The sequence below is a fragment of the Pan paniscus genome, chromosome 15 (assembly GCF_029289425.2).
Source record: "Pan paniscus chromosome 15, NHGRI_mPanPan1-v2.0_pri, whole genome shotgun sequence".
Lineage (NCBI taxonomy): Eukaryota > Metazoa > Chordata > Mammalia > Primates > Hominidae > Pan > Pan paniscus.
In genome coordinates, this window is record NC_073264.2 from 56,687,240 (window position 1) to 56,706,167 (window position 18,928).

At 41.7% G+C, this 18,928-nt stretch overlaps 2 protein-coding genes across 40 annotated transcripts in view; one reads left to right on the forward strand and one right to left on the reverse strand.

Moving 5' to 3' along the window:
- Window positions 1–4,291: 4,291 nt before the first annotated feature.
- Window positions 4,292–10,682, reverse strand: LOC100986095 (basic proline-rich protein-like). The gene is made up of 3 exons (XM_057299697.2): window positions 10,604–10,682; window positions 9,776–10,369; window positions 4,292–8,567 (listed from the first exon to the last, which is right to left on the reverse strand). The coding sequence occupies exons 1-3, from the start codon at window positions 10,680–10,682 to the stop codon at window positions 8,497–8,499; spliced, it is 744 nt and encodes a 247-aa protein (XP_057155680.1). The 3' UTR covers window positions 4,292–8,496.
- Window positions 9,663–18,928, forward strand: part of KTN1 (kinectin 1) — a 104,696-nt gene continuing 95,430 nt past the window's right edge. For 12 of the 39 annotated variants that reach the window (XM_034937594.3, XM_055097618.2, XM_055097625.2 and 9 more), the window contains exon 1: window positions 10,047–10,184. The gene's annotated coding sequence lies outside the window, so the exon portion shown is untranslated. Of the gene's footprint in view, window positions 9,859–10,008; window positions 10,191–10,450; window positions 10,775–11,548; window positions 11,605–11,947; window positions 18,857–18,928 lie in introns of those variants that run through there. The other 27 variants (XM_034937593.2, XM_034937600.2, XM_034937602.2 and 24 more) reach the window with 11 other exon arrangements.

An 18,928-nucleotide genomic window follows, 5' to 3' on the forward strand; every position in this document is an offset into this window, starting at 1 on the left:
GCAGTTGCAGATGAACATGAAATAGTTGGGTTTGGGTTAGATGATTTCTATGATCCCTTCTTGAACATAAATTTTCCATGGTGCTGGAAAAATTAGATTGATGAGAGAATTCATTTGAAAAACTAAATATCAAGTAGTACATCATTCTGGGAAAATATGAGTAAAGAACAAAAATGAGCTCAAGTATATGACATGCAGGGTTTTCCCTTCAGCTTGCCAGGGAAGCACTACTCCATCCTCAAAGGCATAGGAGCCACTGAGGATGATGTCTGTGGATAGAAGTAAGCCAGTGAAGGAGCAAGCCAATGCTATCTGCAAACATTTCTCCCTGGGATGCCAAATAAGTCTGAGTGTCATCAAGGATCTACTTTGGGAGGATTGGGATGGCTTCTGCTTGGCATAAACAAGATCCACTCTAAAGCAAATGTATTGAGTATCTACGATGTCCTAGGGAAGTTAGTTGGGTAACCAATTGTCCCAAGTTGCCTAGGACTAAGGGATTTTCCAGCATGTGAGACTTTGAGTGATATAACTGAAAAAGTCTCAGACAAACTGGTATGAGATGGTTAATGCAGTTACAAGAAAATCAAGCAGGGGTCAGATCCCCTTGGTAGTACGGATCCATGATTCCAGTAAGAATAGTATATCCCTTCTCTGTCTGTTCGGTGGCTGGAGAAACACATAAACGACCACCTGGAAGCCTCAACTGTCAGATCAAATAGGATATATTTATCTCCTGATAGAAGTCTTCCTCCCCTGGCATCCAAGACCTCTAAATATGCAGAGATTAATAGGTATAATAATAAGAGCTGGCGGGGCGCGGTGGCTCATGCCTGTAATCCCAGCACTTTGGGAGGCTGAGGTGGGCAGATCACCTGAAGTGAGGAGTTCAAAACCAGCCTGGCCAACATGGTGAAACCCTGTCTCTACTAAAAATACAAAAATTATCCCAGTGTGCCGGCACACGCCTATAATCCCAGCTACTCGGAAGGCTGAATCAGGAGAATCACTTGAACCTGGGAGGCTGAGGTTGCAGTGAGTTGAGATTGAGCCACTGCACACCAGCCTGGGAGACAGAGCAAGACTCCACCTCAAAAAAAAAAAAAGAAAAAAGAAAAAAGAAAAAAAAATTAAGAGCCATTCTCACTTCTTCCTTTTGGTTTCTGCACCTATATATTTTGTCTACAGATTTTTAAAAAAGTCATACAGATTTGTAGCTGATTTGGAGCACACATATTGCATCTGGTAGAACAGCACTCTAATGCCTCGGTCTCTGTCTCTCATTTGTCACCAAAGCTGTTTTTTTGATAGCCATTCCAACCATTCTGTAATGTTAGCTGCTGCTTGTGAATTCTTTGCCCATTGTCTCACTCTGCTGTGATTATCAGTTTGTCAGAAGCAATGGTGTGTGGTGTGTCAGAAGAGCCATGTGGATAAGGTTTCGACTGAAGTCAAGGAAAGAGAAGCATTTCAAGAAGTGATCAGTGCTGTCATATGTAACAGAGAGGTTCTACCAGATGAAGACTGAGATGCTTCACTAGAGTTAGCAGCAAGAAGGTCATTGGTGACTTTGGTGAGAAGTGTTTCAGAATCTAGTTGTGGGTACAGAAGCATAATATGAGGAGTGAATGTGAGTGAAAATACTCAGTCAAGTAAGTGACTCCTTTTGTTTTTTTTTGAGACGAGGTCTCACTCTATCACCCAGGCTGGAGTGCAGTGGTGTGATCTCAGCTTACTGCAACCTCCACCTCCTGGGCCCAAGCGATCCTTCCACCTCAGACTCTGGAGTAGCTGGCACCACAGGCACACACCACCATACCAAGCTAATTTTTGTATTTTTTGGTAGAGATGGGGTTTTACCATGTTGCCCAGGCTGGTCTCAAACTCCTGAGCTCAAGTGATCCACTCACTTCAGCTTCCCAAAGTGCCGGGATCACAGGTGTGAACCATCACACCCATCCTAAGTAAGTGACTCTTAATTAACCAATCAGCCAACCAACCAACCAACCAACCAACCAAAAACCTGGCTTTGCAAGAAATGAGGTAGATGGGGTGATCTGGAGTTGGAAGTAACTTTTTTTTTCCCATTTAAGTGGAGAGAGCTCTCAATGCACTAATGACTGACAGAGAGGGAGAGGTTGGAAATACAGACAGAAAGGGCATTGCTGATGGAGTGAGGTCCCTGAGGGGGCTGAAAAGGCTGACATCCAGAGCTCTGTGTCATGAGACTTGGCATCTAGAGAAATTATTCTACAGCCTTCATGGAATAATGATTTGTAACAGAGCTTGGAATCTATTTGCTTTTTCTCATAAATAGAAAATTTCCAAAACAATATACAGAAGTACCAAAAGGTGGCTTTAAAAAAATTGTTGACTCAGAAGAAATTGGTATACTGGAGATGTGGTCAAAAATAAATGGAACAAAGCCTATGAAGGTTAACAGAGCTGTCATGCTACAGGGGGAAAAACACTGGGTAAGGGCTGGCTGGGGTCCAAGTGTTATCACAAAGGAACTGAATAGGAGTCAGTAAACAGGAGCGAGGTTTAAAATGTGAGCACCACTTCGGAGGACAAAAATTTTTGAATGCATGTTTTACATTCAAATACCTAACAGGATGCTATGCACGTTATAAATATTTGCTGACTTGATTTGATTTGTTGCTACTTATCTGCCCTCGCCTGGTCATATTAAGAGTTATTTGGACAGCAGTGGTGATGGTTTATGCTGACATATCCACATTCTCTAGCCTGATTCCTCAGGCCAGGTTTATCCCTGCAACATAGTTGGTCAGGATGAAGGTTGTGCAGGCAGTGAAAAAGAACTTTTTTGTTTTTCTTTTATATGACACATATATGACAGCCTGCTGCCTGTATGTTGACCAAATTTTTTATTTAGGCCTTGTTGAAGAGCTAATACTGATCACCTAAAACTGATCTAACTTTCCAAGCAAATAAAACTTGTCAAGTGAGGACTAAAGAACTACAAAGTAACCTTCCATTACTGGGAGCATTCTTTAGGGATCTTACTAGCAAAAGTGTAGCATTCATTATTAAAGAGAGCCATGGAAAATCTTCCAGAGACTTCCCCAACCACACCCCAACCCCCCAGAGACGAGGAGAGCACTAGCAGCATAAGATGCATGGGTAATTGGATTAGAGGATAAAGACTGCAAGGCTGATTTTTAATAAACACTTTAAAGTATTTACAAAAAAAGTGACCATCACAAAAGATACAAGGAAAGGTTGCAAACCACTGGGTTTTGCTGTTACATTTTTTTTTTCTGCAAATTTTCTACAACAGCCATAGTTTTCTTTTCTTTTCTTTTTTTTTTTTGAGATGGAGTCTGGCTCTGTCACCCAGGCTGGAGTGCAGTGGCGCCATCTCAGCTCACTGCAAGCTCCGCCTCCCGGGTTCACACCATTCTCCTGCCTCAGCCTCCCGAGTAGCTGGAACCACGGGCGCCCGCCACCGCGCCCGGCTAATTTTTTGTATTTTTAGTAGAGACGGGGTTTCACCGTGTTGTTAGTCAGGATGGTCTCGACCTCCTGATCTCGTGATCCGCCCTTCTCAGCCTCCCAAAGTGCTGGGATTACAGACGTGAGCCACCGCGCCTGGCCTCAATAGCCATAGTTTTCTTTTGGATTTTTCCCTCAGTATTTTATTGTGAAAATTGGGAAGCATGCAGAAATGTTGAAAAACAGTGCAATGTACACCTGCACACCTACCACTTAGACCGAACAACTGTTGACATTTTTCCATGTTATCTATATATATATTTACTAAATCATTTGAAATGAAAGTAAGTTAGACATCATTAATTTACTCCTAAGTACTTAAATGGGTGTTTCTGAAACACAAGGATATTGTACATAATTCTGTAGTATAAGCACACATATAATCATCCCCAATAAAATTAACAAGTCCTCTAATATTCAATATTCAGTCCATATTCAAATACCTCCCATTTGTACCAAAAACATCTTTTTATAACTTTGTTTTTTTATGAGGATCCAATCAAGGGTAACTTACCATGTTTCTTTGATCCGTCTCTTTGGTCTTTTAAAATATATAATAGTCTTCCCAAATTTATTTGTTAATTTTAAAGTCAGAAAGAAATAGATGTTAAAAAAAAAAAAAACAACCCAGGATATTATTTAAAAGTTTTGCATGTGTTACTTCATTTAGTATTTACTAAAACAATTACAATAAAAGTATGCTGGTATTTAAAAAGAAATAAAAATGTTAGGGTTATCTCTAGATATAAAACTATAGGTGATTTTTCAAAACTTCTTTTTATTTTTTTCACAATGAACATGCAATTTAAAACGTTTATAAGATTGAAGCCAGGTGCGGTGGCTCACACCTGTAACCCCAGCAGTTTGAGAAACCGAGGAGGGTGGATCACTTGAGGTCAGGAGTTGAAGACCAGCCTGGCTAGCATGGTGAAACCCCATCTCTACTAAAAATACAAAAAATTAGCCGCGCGCAGTGGCAGGCGCCTGTAATCCCAGCTACTCGGGAGGCTGAGGCAGGAGAATCGTTTGAACCCGGGAGGCAGAGGTTGCGGTGAGCCGAGATTGCGCCACTGCATTCCAGCCTGGGCAACGAGAGCAAAACTCCGTCTCAAAAAGAAAAAAAAAGGTTCTAAGATTGAGTTCAGAGTGATAGAAGAATTACATAACTGTGAAGAACATTAAACCTTTAAACACTGGGTAAGTAGCTGCTGAGAAAGGGTGTTGAATTATATGTAAAGCTTTTAAAAATAAAGGTTGGGAACTGTGGCTCGCGCCTGTAATCCCAGCCCATTGGGAGGTTGAGGCGAACAGATCACTTGAGCCCTGGAGTTCGAGACCACCCTGGGCAAAATGGCGAAACCCTGTCTCTACAAAAAATAAAAAAATTAGCCTAGTGTGGTGGCGTGTGCCTGTAGTCCCAGCTATTTGAGGGGGCTGACGTAGGTAGATTGCTTGAGCCCCAGAGGTCCAGGCTGCAGTGAGCTGACATTGCGCCACTGCACTCCAGCCTGGGCATCGGGAGTGAGACATTGTCCTTCCGCCCCCGCAAAAAAGGATTCCCACCTATGTGGTGAGGCTGAGAGTGGTTTGGGCTAAAAGTGAGAAGAAAGAGATCAAATCTCCCTTTTCTCCTGCTGTTCAAGCAGGTTGTAAACTAGCCTGTTGGCATGTAGGGAATAGTTTGGTAGAGAGGAAGGAGCTTGAACTTCAGAGTTTCAGTCCCAGCTCTGCCACTTAGTAGCCATTTGACCTTAGGCAAGTTATTTTATTCATTCTTTCTATTTTTTCCTCCTTTTGCACACTTCTTTGCTGTGAATTATTTCCTTTCCTAAGCCTGCTGTCTCATCTGTAAAGTGAGCATAATTACATCCCATGAGGTTGTTATAATTGGCAATTATATATAGTATATGAAAAGTAGCTACTAGGGTGGTTATTATTATTCAGATACATTATAGGTTAAATAATGCCTATTTATATTTAGACCCTATGAGGTGGTTACTCTGTTATACAGTTATATGCTATTTTGTAGTTTAAAAATATTTTAAAATACATTATCTCATTTATTAATAATTCTCACACTCTTAGAGCTAACTCTTGGCCTCCACTAACTAGTGAGGAAACTAAAGCTCTGGGAAGTGAAGTGACTTGTCCAATGTCTCATTACTAGAAAGGGACAGAACCGGGAGGAAAATCAGGTTTTGTAGTTGCAAATTCAATACCTAAAAATAATTCTTATAAGGAAGTGTATAAAAAAAAATCACAAAATCAAGCATCCAAGTGGCTTGGATTTTTTCTTTCAATTGCCAGGTGTACTTGGACAAAAATGTACACATTTCAATGCTACATTCTTTCTGTTAGAAAAATTTACATGAAACTGGTTGATAGCCAGTATAATATTGCTGATTTAAACTTACATATCTATTATTATGCAAGTGACAAAAAACATATCATAAGCAAAAATTACGTATAAATGAAAATTCACATTTTAATAGTTTGTATACCTGAAGATTTACACCTTGGGAGTCAACATGGTATTGGGGCACGTACATGGGAATCGGAGTCAAAGAGCTCTAGGGTCAAGTACCAGTTTGTGAGCCTTGTGTCTTTGCACTAGTTAGTTACCCGTGTGAGCCTGATACTACAATATGGGGTTGTTTCGAAGACCACATGAGCTAAGATACGTTAAATACCTGGCACAGTGCATATGCACAAATACTAGTTTCTCTGTCCTCATTTAATCCATTAATTTCCAATTCACTGGCAGCCTTTGAGGATGGGAGACATTAAGGTGGTTTTAATCATGTTAAGTAATGTTACATAATAGCTTTACCTCTCTACCTACTTCTGCCCAAATTTCCCTTGAAAGGCTCCAGGGATGTCTTGAGACTGTATGAACAAAGTAGAAACTTCCTTCTGCTTGAATAAGATTTCTTGCAGCTATTTAAAAGAGTGGAAGAAGGCTGTTCCATTTATCTATTACATGACAAATTATAAAAAATTACAAAAATTATTTTATTTGTATGGGGTCAGAATTCTGTGGGGTCAGAAACTCAGGCAGTGCTTGGTTAAGTGATATTTTTGCTCCACATGGTATTAACTGGGGTCGCTTGGTGGCATTTAGCTTGTAGCATGGATGGTCTGGAGTTCAAGAAGGCTTCATTTATATTTCTGTCATCTTGATGGGGACAGTTGGAAGATGGTCCAGCTGAGCCCCTCTCCCACCCAATGTAGTCTCAGGGCCTCTCTACATGGTTTTTCCAGCAAGGTAGATGAACTTTTTACATGGATCTAAGAGACAGTGAGTGGAACTGCCTGTCTCGTATAGCCTGGACCCAGAAGTTGGCAAAGCGTCACTTCTGCTATATTCATTGGTCACAGCAGTCACAGAACTCTCCCAAATTCAAGAGGGAGGTCTACAGATCCCACCTTTCATGCAATGAGTGGCAGATAATTTTCAGTCATCTTTAATCTGTTATGACAGCACATGCTTGAAGACACAGGTCAAAAGAGCACAGTGCAGACCTTTATGAAGCACCTTTCTGTGACAGATACTTTGCCAGAATAGCTAATGACTTCTAGATCTGCCGCTGAAGAAGTTTCGATGAAACTTCCGTCTCCATTACTTGGGTGAAAGTGGACCTGGAATCCTCCAGTTGCTTCCATTATACTTTCATTTCTGCTATCCCTGATCTTGTGGAGTCAAGAGATATAATCTGTTATGCATTACTCAAATCTCTACACAAGTCACCACTTATGGGAAAACTACCCTAGTCAAAACAGGAATAGCCAGCTTGTTCTCCATCTGCAGGACAGGCATGTATTATTTGTCTTTAAAACTTTCCCCAAACTCAGAAGAAAGAGTTGTTACACGCAAAAAATTCAGAAGACAGTCTTCAGTAAATTGCAATTTTGTTAAATTAAAAAAAAAATAGGATGTGTGCTCTTTAGGTAACAGTGTTTAGACTTTATAGTTTTCAATAAAATTTAATTTCTTAATTGTTGCAACTAGAGGTACCTCAGATGCTGGGTGTGTTGCTAATCCTTTTTAACAAGTTAGTTGTTGGTTTCAGTGACATTGGAGGGTAGTAAATAGCAGCCAAAGTTAATTATATCGTAGGTTAATTATATGTGTTAACTATAGCTAATTATATTATACTACACTTCAAAACCTAGAGGGTTGGTGTTAATTCATAATAGGGCTTGCCTATTATGCATAACACTAGAGAAGCATAGCATTTCTAGTGAATCTTTTTTTTTTTTTTTTTTAAGACAGAGTCTTGCTCTGTTGCCCAGGCTGGAGTGCAGTGGCACCATCTTGGCTCACTGCAACCTCTGCCTCCTGGGTTCAAGCGATCCTCCTGCTCAGCCTCCCCAGTAGCCGGGATTACAGGCGTGCACCACCATGCCCAGCTAAGTTTTGTATTTTTAGTAGAGCTGGGGTTTCACCATGTTGGCCATGGTGGTCTCGAACTCCCGACCTCAGGTGATCCACCCAGCTCGGCCTCCCAAAGTGCTGGGATTACAGGTGTGAGCCACCGCGCCCGGCCTCCAGTAAATCTTTTTGTTTTGATGTGAATAAATAGAAAGCTTATAAAAAATAAAGCATTCAACCACTTCCCTTTCAATAGTCAAAGTTCAAACGCCAGAAAAGCTGAAATAGGTGATACAAAGTCATCCTTTAGTATAAGCAGTAGTATGTTTTGAGAAAATCCTAAACTCCACTCATTGTCTTACTTACAAGTGCACCGAAATATTATTGCCTGTAAATGACACTGCAGTTTTACTGGTCAGGAAAATGAATGATATAAATTTTTAATTCTAACCTAAAACCTGCGTTAGTACTAACCTGAGGAAATAACATGGTTGTTTGTAAGCTAATCAAGAGCCCTTAAACTCCATTACATAAATGATACACTTACCCTTTGTATTAAGGGACTAACGGCTTCGCTTTTCAACAAAGCTGGATCTTCTGGCACACGCTCAGAAGATAGCCAGTACTTCAGAGATAGATTGCTTTGAGGGCACTGGAACCGCTGAGGGGCAGAGTAATCCTAATGAGAAAGAAAAAAGAGGACGCCTCTGGAGTTAAAATAAGACAATGCATCTGTGGAGAACACGGTGACTGAAGACTGGCAGAATTCTCAATATCTCAGGCCACTATACACTGCGCAGTTCTCATTTGTATTTTGGAGGTGCTCTAGAAAACTTAGAAATGATTAGAATAAAAAGTATAGATACTTTTAACCAGCCCATGTACAGGAAATTCTGTTGGTGTAGAAACGGTTCTGCTGTTCATTCCTTAACTGCTTCTGTTCCCACTTTGTCAGATGTAGGGCGAGGTGGTGGTGGTGAGTCCTAATTTTTTGTATCTCTATCCACAGTCTGGAATCGTTAGGATTATTTTAAGCCTTCATAACATTTGCGGACAGCTTGGAGTGTTTTGTACATGTAGTGGGGCAGTGCCTGGCCTCCTGTGAGAGATTGATCATCGGTAAACAATCCACACGAAACTCACTTGCCAGTGGACCGGGAGGATCGCTGCCATCCTTTCAGCAAAGAGCTAAACGAATAAGCAGAGATCCGGGCCCATCCCTCCTCGCGCAGCAGTTTCTAGATTTTTACCCCGGCTTCATAAATGGCTACCAGCTGGCAGTCACAACACTTTCATAATATTTGCACACAACTTATTTGGGTCGCTTTCTTTTCTTTCCTTTTTTTTTTTTTTTTTTTTTTTGAGAGAAACGGAGAGTCTTACTCTCTCGCCCAGGCTGGAGTGCAGTGGCGAGATCTCGGCTCACTGCAACCTCCGCCTCCTAGATTCGTGCGATTCTCCTGTCTCAGCTTCCCAAGTAGCTGGGGCTACAGGCGTGCGCCACTATGCCCAGCTAATTTTTTGTATTTTTTTTTTGGTAGAGACGGGGTTTTACTATACGTTGGCCGGGCTGGTCTCGAACTCCGGACCTCACGTGATCCGCCTGCCTCGGCCTCCCAAAGTACTGGGATTACAGGCGTGAACCACCGCGCCCGACCATTATTTGGGTCGCTTTCTAATTTCTTTCTCCGTTTGTAGCTAGCGTTGCCCGAAGGAGATTTCAGAGAAATCTGCCCTGGAGAAAGGGACGGGGGATGTCGTTTTCCAGTAATTTCTGGGGGAAATCTGGGATAGTCAGGGGGTAAATCTAGTGCCGTTTGCTGAAGTTAAAAGGCGTGGGGAGCCAGGTGGTGCCCTGGAGGGATGGCCGCGCGAGACGAGACCAACCTTCGGGACAGGGGAGAGCGGGGCTACTGAACGCAGGGGATTCCGCTGAGCCTCCAGCCCCTGAGCGTCCACCTTCGGCCCAGGTGGGGGACGCGGTCTCGGGAAGAAAGCCCGGAATCCCGAGCCGGCCAGCCGCGAGCAGCGGGTACCGGAGCGCGTGGGCAGGCGCGCGGAGGCAGAGGCGGGCCGGCGGCTGTCCCTTTAAGGGGCCGGTCTCCCGGCGCCGCCGGCCCAGACGCCAGGACGTGCCGGGGCCGCCCCGCCCCGCCCCGAAGCCGCCCGTTTCCTGCCGAGCGGCGCGACGGCACCTGAGCGACTGCGGCGGCGGCGGCGGCGGCGCCTCGGAGCGGGCGGCCCGGGCTGTAGTGCCGGCGCCGCCGCGTCTTCCCGGTCTCCCGGGCCGCACAGGGTGAGGGTGAGCAGGCCGCACCGGGACGGGCGCCGGCGGCGGGGAGCGCGGGGGGAGGCGGCGCCGGCCGCGGGGTCCTGGGGCAGGCGGGAGGGCCGCGCCGGGCGGGGGGGGCGCGGCCGCGGGGCCCGGACGCCGCCCGCTGGGTAGGCCTCGGGCATCCGGTCGCCGCCGCGGGGCTCTTGCTGGGGCCGGGACGCCGCAGGGGGCGGGCTCGGAGGGACCTCCTCGGCCTCGCGGGGCCACTCTGGGCCCGACCCCGGCTCTGTCGCGGCACCCGGGGCGCGGCCGAGGGACACCCCCCACCCTCCCCAAGGACGACTCTCCCGAAGGCGAGGTCGACCCGAGCGGGCCCTGGGGTGACCGAGGCACCTATTTTTAGCCAAGCCTGAGGGCCCCCGGGAGGGAAGGCGGATTACCGCCTCCTCGGCCGGTGGACGGAGGCAGCGCGTCTCCGGCGGCGTCCCCGGGCCGGAGCTGGGCCACACTTAACGCCATGCTGGAGTTCCAGTCCTCGCCGCTGCCTCCGGCGGTCTGGGCGCTCGCCCCCTTCCCCGGCGCCCCTCCCGCTGCCCTTTGCGAGTCCCCAGGTCAGGGCGGGAGGCGGTTGGGCACGGAAAGCAGCATGAGGGGGGACTTTGGAAAAATCCGTGGACCACCCTCGACACCGGCGAAGTTATCCCTTCCTGTCCCCGAGGGGTGTGTCTTAGCGATTCGGCCTGACCCCTTCAGTTTCCAAAAGTGAGATTTTTGGCCTTGGGGACCTCGCCGGAAAACTATACGGGAAGTCTAGAGAAGTCGTCTGGCTCTCAGCCATACGTCTGGTGTGGGATGTGCAGCCCCGCACGCTGGCGGCGAAGGCGCTGGGTGCACTAGACGTGGGCAGCCCCGGACGCGGGCAGCGGCGTCCCAGCCGGCCCCAGTTGCACCTTGACTAGGTTAGGTTGAAAGTAAGCTGTTCAGTGTTGGCCCTTCTTTCCTGTGGGAGGAAGGAGGAATCTAAATTCAGAACTGTGTTGGCAAACGGATTCCTTAGCCGCTATTTAAGTTAGTAGTGCTTAAAGAGCTACGGTTGAAGTTAACTGTTAAGGTGTGTGTGTGTGTGTGTGTGTGATTTTGTGGAAAGCCTTGAGAAATGTAGACACCCATAGCCAGCAGTTAAGGGGTGTGTGTGTGTGTGTGTGTGTGTGTGTGTGTGTGTGTGTGTGTGTGATGACTTTGTGGAAAGCCTTGAGAAATGTAGACACTCATAGCCAGCCCAGCTAAAGATAAGCATCTTCAGGTGAACTAAAGCTTCTGAATTGTATAGGAGTTGACTTAAAGTTAGAATTTTTGCTAAATTAGGTTGCATTTGTTTTCCTTAGCTTACCTAGCAGGCTAATAGCAACAGTGTCTCCAGTTTGGTCCGAAGCAATTGCTGGTAAGACTTGGGATAATGATCCCAAGAATAACACTAAATTACTCTTGAGTATTTTGGGTAGACATGCCTTGCAGTAGACTTTCATATTTGATGTGCTGCCTGATAAAAAAAGGCTCTTTTTTTCCCTTTTTCCTTTTGTTTTTAGTTTAAGGATCTAACCTGAAATAGCTGGGTCTGTTCATGAGTTTCCCTCCCACCCCAACATTGAGTTTCAAATGTCTCTTCTAATTTTGTAGCCTTCAGCAGACATAACAATACCTTATCAAGTGAGCTTAGAGAATAAGGTGTTCTACTTGATTTACTTGAGGCTGATAATGAATTTGAAAATATAACAAGATCTATTGAAAAATTTTCTTAATACTTGAAAATTATAAAGAATAACAAGTATTTAACTCTTAATGATTCAGCGTCAGCATTATGAAGAGACATTTACGATTTTGTTTCCAATTTAGATCTTTCTATATTCTTTTAATACCAGTAGTCTCTTCCGTTTGATGTTGTGTTTTTCCCTAAAAATGCGTCACTTCAGTCTCCCTTCTAGTTTATAGGCTTTAATCTGCTTTTGGTAGGGAGATCGTTTTAATAATTATATTTTTAATATCAGTCAAGATGGCTTTTTAAAAGAGCCTAAAACGTGAAAACCTTTTTGAGACTTCTAAAGAACCCATATTAAGATTGTCACTGTTGTTAAGTTCTTAACTTGAATTTAAGTTATGGTTAAAAGTTCTTAATCAGCCTGTCATGGTTAAGATGACACGTAGAATACTGAATCATAATCGTTTTTTTAAAAGTTGAATGTGTCTTATACATTTCCTATGTGTAAGTTAATTTCTTAACTTGAATGGAACGTGTCTTTTTAATTGTATGCTTATAATTTTTATAGCAAATTAAGTTTTAACCTGAAAGATCTCCAATACTTTGTTAAAATATAAAATTGTTAATGAACTTAAGTGGTTCTAGGAAGGTTTTGGTTCTCTTGGGAATCTGACCTAATATGTAATAAGGAAATGAGAAAAATCGTGCTTTGCAAGATCGTTCATATATTTGAGAATACACCTTATGACCTGCTTGTTCTCTGTACTGTTTTTAGTGACTTTGAAGGTAAATCCAGAGTATACTTAGAGGATACAAGCAAGTAACTATTTCTCTAGAAGTGACATTGATGATCACTCATGCTCAAAGAGAATTGCATTTCATTGCTTCCTCTTTCAGTTCCTGTGAACATGACTTTGTCCCAATCAAAAAATGTAATTTATTTTCAAATCACCAGGAAAATATTGGTCTAGATGAGAATATAAGCCTTTTTCCCTCCTCTATAAATAGAAAATTAAACATTAAGGGGAAGACCCTTATGTGCTGTGAACTAAGGGGTTTAATTTAACCTTCTGTATCTGAGGTCTAGAGAAAGAGAAATAATGACAGTTTACAACTGTGTGCCGAGCTGTTGTGCTTAAATGTGTTTTTGACAGAGGTAGCAGTGAAAACTATGCTATTTTTCTTTTTTAAAAAATGGTACAAGCTTTTAATTGGTTTTATGTAAAAGAAAATAGGCAAGATATACTTTTAACTCTAACAATAGTTTTAGTAGATACTCTGATAGGAAATATAATATTCCTCGGAAATTTAGAAGACATACCCTAAAAAAAGTTATGATTTAGTATTTTACGAGTCGTCCTAGCTACTACAGGGAGATTAAGAACTTTTCCGTAACTTAAATCTGGTTTCAGCAAAGTGATTTGTACACTAAATGTAATTTGTTTGCACTCTTCTTCCAGGACATTCTGCTTTTTGGGCTTTCTCCTTCCTAATTGCTTTGTTCATTCTATCTTCCATCTTCTACTCTTAAAGTTGACATGCTCAGTCCTTGTTTCACTTTTCTTTTTATATTCCTCTGACAATCTTATCCAGTGTCATGGTTTTAAATACTTATATGCTGATGGCTCCCATATTTATATCTCCAACCCAGACTTTCCACATGTCCTGTTAGGCCTATCCACTTGGATGTGCAGTAGTCAACTCCAACTAAATTTCCATATTTTTCCTCAAACATGTTTGATGTTTGATGTTTCCATCAAACATTCAGGTAAAAAAACGTTGGAGTCATCCCTGACTTATCTCTTTCACACTTGGCATTCTGTGCTCTGTCTTATCTTGAAAATATAACCAGAATCCAATCAGTACTTACTGCTTCCACTGCTCACCAGCCTGGTGCAAGCCATTCTTATCTCTTACCTAGATTTATGCAATTAGCCTCCTAACTGATCTCCCTGCCTCTGCCCTAACTCCCTGCAGTCTTTCCAACACAACAACTGGATCATATTACTTATCTTCTCAGAATGCTACAGTGACTTTCTCTATGCACAGTGAAAGCTGAAGTTCTTATGTCCTTAAGGCCATACAGAATCTGGACACTTCCACTCTCCTCATTCCTCCTTACCTCTAAGGTTAGCTACTATTGTCCCTCTGCTTACTTCTCTCTGGCTCCAATGGCTTTCCTAAGGGCAGCTACATATCAGACATTGCCCTAAACGCTTAGGCTCCATCAATAAACAAAACAGACGAAAAGCTCTGCCCTGATAGAAGTTATGTAATAGTGTATGTTTGAGGGCAAGAGGAAGAGATAATAAACACAATCAATGAGGAAATTATATACTGTTTACTTCTCCTGGCAAGAAGGTGACAAGTGCCATGGAGGAAACAGAGCTGTTTTTTACACTGGCTGTTACCCTGTAGATACATGCATGGCTTGTTGTCTCCGTCCAGTCTTTGCTTTTTAAATGTCAGTTTCTTAAAAAGATGTGCCTATTTTATTTAAAACTGCACTCCCCTACGTCTGATTCTTGTACCTTGCTCCGTTTTCTTTATAGCATTTGTCACCTTCTGTCATACTATATAATTTCCTGGTTGTGTTTATTGTCTCTTCCACATAACCCCCAAACACACAGTATTACATAGCTTCTATGAGGGTAGGCTTTTTGTCTGTTTTATTGATGACTCTTTAAGAGTTCAGAGCAGTGTCTAGCACATAGCAGGTCCTCAATAAAAATTTGTTGAACACAATAATTAAATCCTGGCTAGGTGTGATGACTCACATCTGTAATGCCAGCACTTTGGGAGGCCAAGGTGTGTGGATTGCTTGAGCCCAGCAGTTTGGGACCAGCCTGGGCAACGTGGCAAAACCCCATCTTTAAAAAGAATATAAAAATAGCCAGGCATGGTAGCGTGTGCCTGTGGTCCCAGCTTCTTGGGAGGCTGAGGTGGGAGGATTGCTTGAGCCAGGGAGGTGGAGGTTGCAGTGAGCTGAGATGGTGCGACTGCACTCCAGCCTGGGTGACAGAGTGAGACTCTGTCTCAAAAAAAAAAAAAAAAAAAAAAAATCTCGCATTCCTTCGTTTGATGGATAACTCATTATTGGATACATGTAGTTTTCAGTTTGCTCCTTTCCTCTTTCAGGGATGGTCAGAGAGTGGAAGAAAGTGGCATGGAGCCTTTGGGAGCTGCTTGGTGGAAGGAATGATGTTAGAGTGTGGTGGAGACCCTCTTACATACTCCACATGATTAGGACCATTTGTTAGTTAATTCAAAACGTTGGTTAAAGCAAGGAATCAAAATATATGTGCACCTTAAATGTTTTCACTTAAAATATTTGATTTTACTTTTATTTGCCTTTTTATTTTTACTGATTTCTTTTCTTAAAATAAAGGTTATCCTGATTTTCCTTTCATAGATTGTACTCTAAAAGCATTATCTATGATTTCTAGTATTGGTTTCTTTAAAGTGGAATGAAAAGATAGGCACTGGGAAACTCTCCAAGTACAAAATCTTTATAGATTTTTCCAGTTATTCATCAAGGCCTTCCAAAGGATTTAATGTCATTTTTATAGAAATAACACCTTTTGACTCTATTTTCATGTTTGATAGATATATAGAAATAAGTGAGTAGGAGAGTAACTGCTAGCCAGAAACAGCTTTCAGAAGACACCAGCCCATGTATTTTTACAAAGGAGGAGAATGTCAGTTAATCCAGTGAGAGATCCTGTAAGACAGCTTCCACTTTGAATAGGTTCCATAGGGGCCGTAGGATCATAGCAGCCTATAATTACTAGAAGAGAATGTTATTTACCCTTATTTCTTTATTTTGACTCTGAGTAACATCTACAATTAGTTTTCAGAACTTATGTGAATTCAAGTAAGTGTACATTGTCTATCAGGAGACATGATGTTACACTGCATTTTCACTGGAAAATGTGGGACAATTATTATTCTTATGCATGAGTCATTGAGTTGTCAAGGAAACAATCTGGTCTGGTATAATAAGCTGGAAGTCACTAGTTAGGAGACCTACAGGTCTTAGACCTTATTAACTCTAAGGTTTTATGCAAGTTCTTTATTGTCCAGTTCTTTAATTACATAATGTTCTGTGGGGTAGTGGAAACAGCTTGGGCACTAGGGAGCCTGAAGACCTTGGGCTTGAATTTAGTTTTGCTAGTCAGTACCACTTACTGCATGTGTGATCTTAACCTATATTAACCTGCCTAAGGCTCATTAAAGAATTATCTTACCTCAGTAGTTGCCTCATAAGTGATAGCTAACATTGGAGTACATATTTGCTGTCAGACTCTAAATGCTTTAGGTGCATTATCATATCATATCATATTTAATCTTCTCAACAACCTTATGAGGTAGGTACTATTTGGTGAAAACCAGAGAGACAAATAATTTGTTCAAAGACACAAATATCTTTAGGAGGAGCCTGAATTTTAACTGAGGCATTCTGACTTAGAGCCCATTCTTACCCGTTGAGCTGTTTTATAAGAATGCTTTCTGAAGAAAACAAAACGCTGTCCATGTGCAGCTGTCTAATGTTAGGCATTACAAAGCTAAATGAAGGTTATAAGGATCCCCCTCCCCCGCATAGGAATTAGAAGATTAATTCTTAAAACTAGTGATTTAAATTTAAAGACTTGAAGTTTTTCAAGTGGGGAAAACAGTAAAAGCTACTTAAACCACATGCTATAAAATGTTTTAGTTATATGGAAAGCAGTAGATAGAATGTCGTCCTTTTGTTTCCAAGAAACTTTTCTGTTTCATTTCCTGCATATGTTCATTATAAGTTACTCGTGTGTGATCTTATAGACATTTCTTAATGGTTACCTCGAAAACGCCAACTCTGACCCTACCTAAAAATGCATACCCTCCCTGTTCTTTGTCACAGCCTTATTTTTATTAATTGCACTATCAGTCACAACCTGATGTTATAATACGCTTATTTCTTTCTTGGTATCTGCCTCACCTACAAGAATATAAACAATGTGAGGCAGGGACTGTGTCTTGTTCATCGCTGTGAACTATATGTCTGACACCTAGGTAGTGCTCAATTTGAATGAATGGGTGGTCTGATGCTTGAAAATGATTGGGACTCATTGAGTCTTTTGCTTTACTTGCCATCCATTATTAGCATGGCTAACAGTGATATTTGGTATGCCATATAAAGTGAAACTCTAAGAATAAGGGTTTTAGGTTTACTCTTGGGAGAGCGGAATGGAAAACAATTTGAAACACGAATTTCAGCAAAATGCGTGTGCTTAGTCCCAGTTAATCTTGTTCATCAGTAATGTAAGTGTTTTGAGTGGAATCTGTACATAAATAATTTAGTGAATGCTTGTGTTTAGATCTAATTACCTTCTGAAATAAATTTGGACAAGCTAAGCTGTGCACTGAAAACTCCCTAGTGTTCTGAATGCTATGTTGCAGAACATTGAAGATGTTGCCTTAAATCTGTAATATCCACACAGGTTGAATTCACTTATGTGCCACCAACCTGTACTTGCCTACTTTATTGGGAAGTCATGTTCATTTGAAATGTTTCCGTAATTACTTTACATAGTTTTCATAATCTGGGTCTCTTGAGGTTGGCTGAATGTCATGATTTCTGTGAAGGGAATTCCTCAAGCTTCTATTTAGTGCTCTTATTTCTGGGTACAGTTTCAGGTGCTGTGCTGGGTAATCTTTGTGCTTGGTACTCTATTGCTGGGGAATCATTTCTTAAATAGCTTCCAGTTTGACTAGATGTTTGCTGTAATTTTAAGTTTAAATTGAATCCTTTTGTAAAAGTGGCTTAATTCTTTCACTCTTTTTTTTCTTTTAGTCTAAATAATTGGATTTAGTTTTAACTTGAAGTATTTCTGAGCTTGAAAATTCTGGAGCACTTTTCAAGTAAAAAATACAGCTGACCTTTGGACAATGTGGGAATTAGGGGCACTAGCACCCTGTGCAGTCAGAAATGTTTGTATAACTTTTGACTCTCCAGAAACTTAACTACTAGTACCCTACTTTTGACTGGAAACCTTACCAATTACATAAATAGTCAATTAACATGTATATTGTACGTTATATGTATTATATACTGTATTCTTATAATAAAGCTACAGAAAAGAAAATGCTACTAAGAAAATCATAAGAGACTGTGTATTTACAATACTGTACTGTTTATTGATACCATAAGTTTATATCATCTGTAAGCTGAATCATCTGTCTGAAACAGTGAGCAACTGTAACTGCAGACCTCAGTCTAAGTACATATCAAGTAATTCAACTTTTCCTTGTCATGACTTTTCTCTGCTTCTCGGGAGCACTTCCAGCATTACTAGTGGCACTTGGCGTGGGTCTCATGGTGTTATTCAGGGTTTACAGTGTTGTGCTAAAAATGATGAACAATATGCGAGAACTTTGATCACTTTTTACTGTGATACTGTTACTGGAAGGACAGAATGCTCATGTGGAGATAATTAGAGTCATGGATAGGAGTCAGGGATACTTCAGACACTTGAGCTCACAGTAATACCAACAGTAGGTGGCCACAAAATTATTACAGTGGTACAGTATGTACTGCAGTTAATTTTATGCAGTTGTGATTTGGTACTGTATCTTGACCTTTGTTTACATTTCCATCTATTGCAAATGGCACCATGTACGGTAACCATATAGGGTCTGGTTTGTGTAAGTTTTGATAAATTTTAACTTTATAATTTGTGTATATTTTATGGTAGTAAATTATAAAATAGACTGGGATCTACATATATTTTACGCATTCATGACATTTTTCTTAATTTTTTTCAATATTTCTAGGCTGTGGTTTCCCTGTGAGTTTTTTTCATATTGTTGCAGTCTCCAAAAAATTTTCCAATATAGTTACCGAAAAAAAAATCTGCATGAAGTGGACCCACACAGTTTAAACCCATAGTGTTCAAAGGTCAGTTATACATTCAAGATTAGCCTTGGAATTATATGTAAAATACAGCCGAGGCATTTACCTTGTCTGAGG

Excerpts from the sequence above, each read along its gene's own strand:
- LOC100986095 (XM_057299697.2), bottom strand. The coding sequence starts at position 10,682 with ATGGCGTTAAGTGTGGCCCAGCTCCGGCCCGGGGACGCCGCCGGAGAC. Across the intron at positions 10,370-10,603 it reads GTCCACCGGCCGAGGAGGCG|CAAGAGCCCCGCGGCGGCGA; the intron begins GTAATCCGCCTT and ends TCCCGGCCCCAG. Across the intron at positions 8,568-9,775 it reads CGCTCTCCCCTGTCCCGAAG|GATTACTCTGCCCCTCAGCG; the intron begins GTTGGTCTCGTC and ends CTTTCTCATTAG.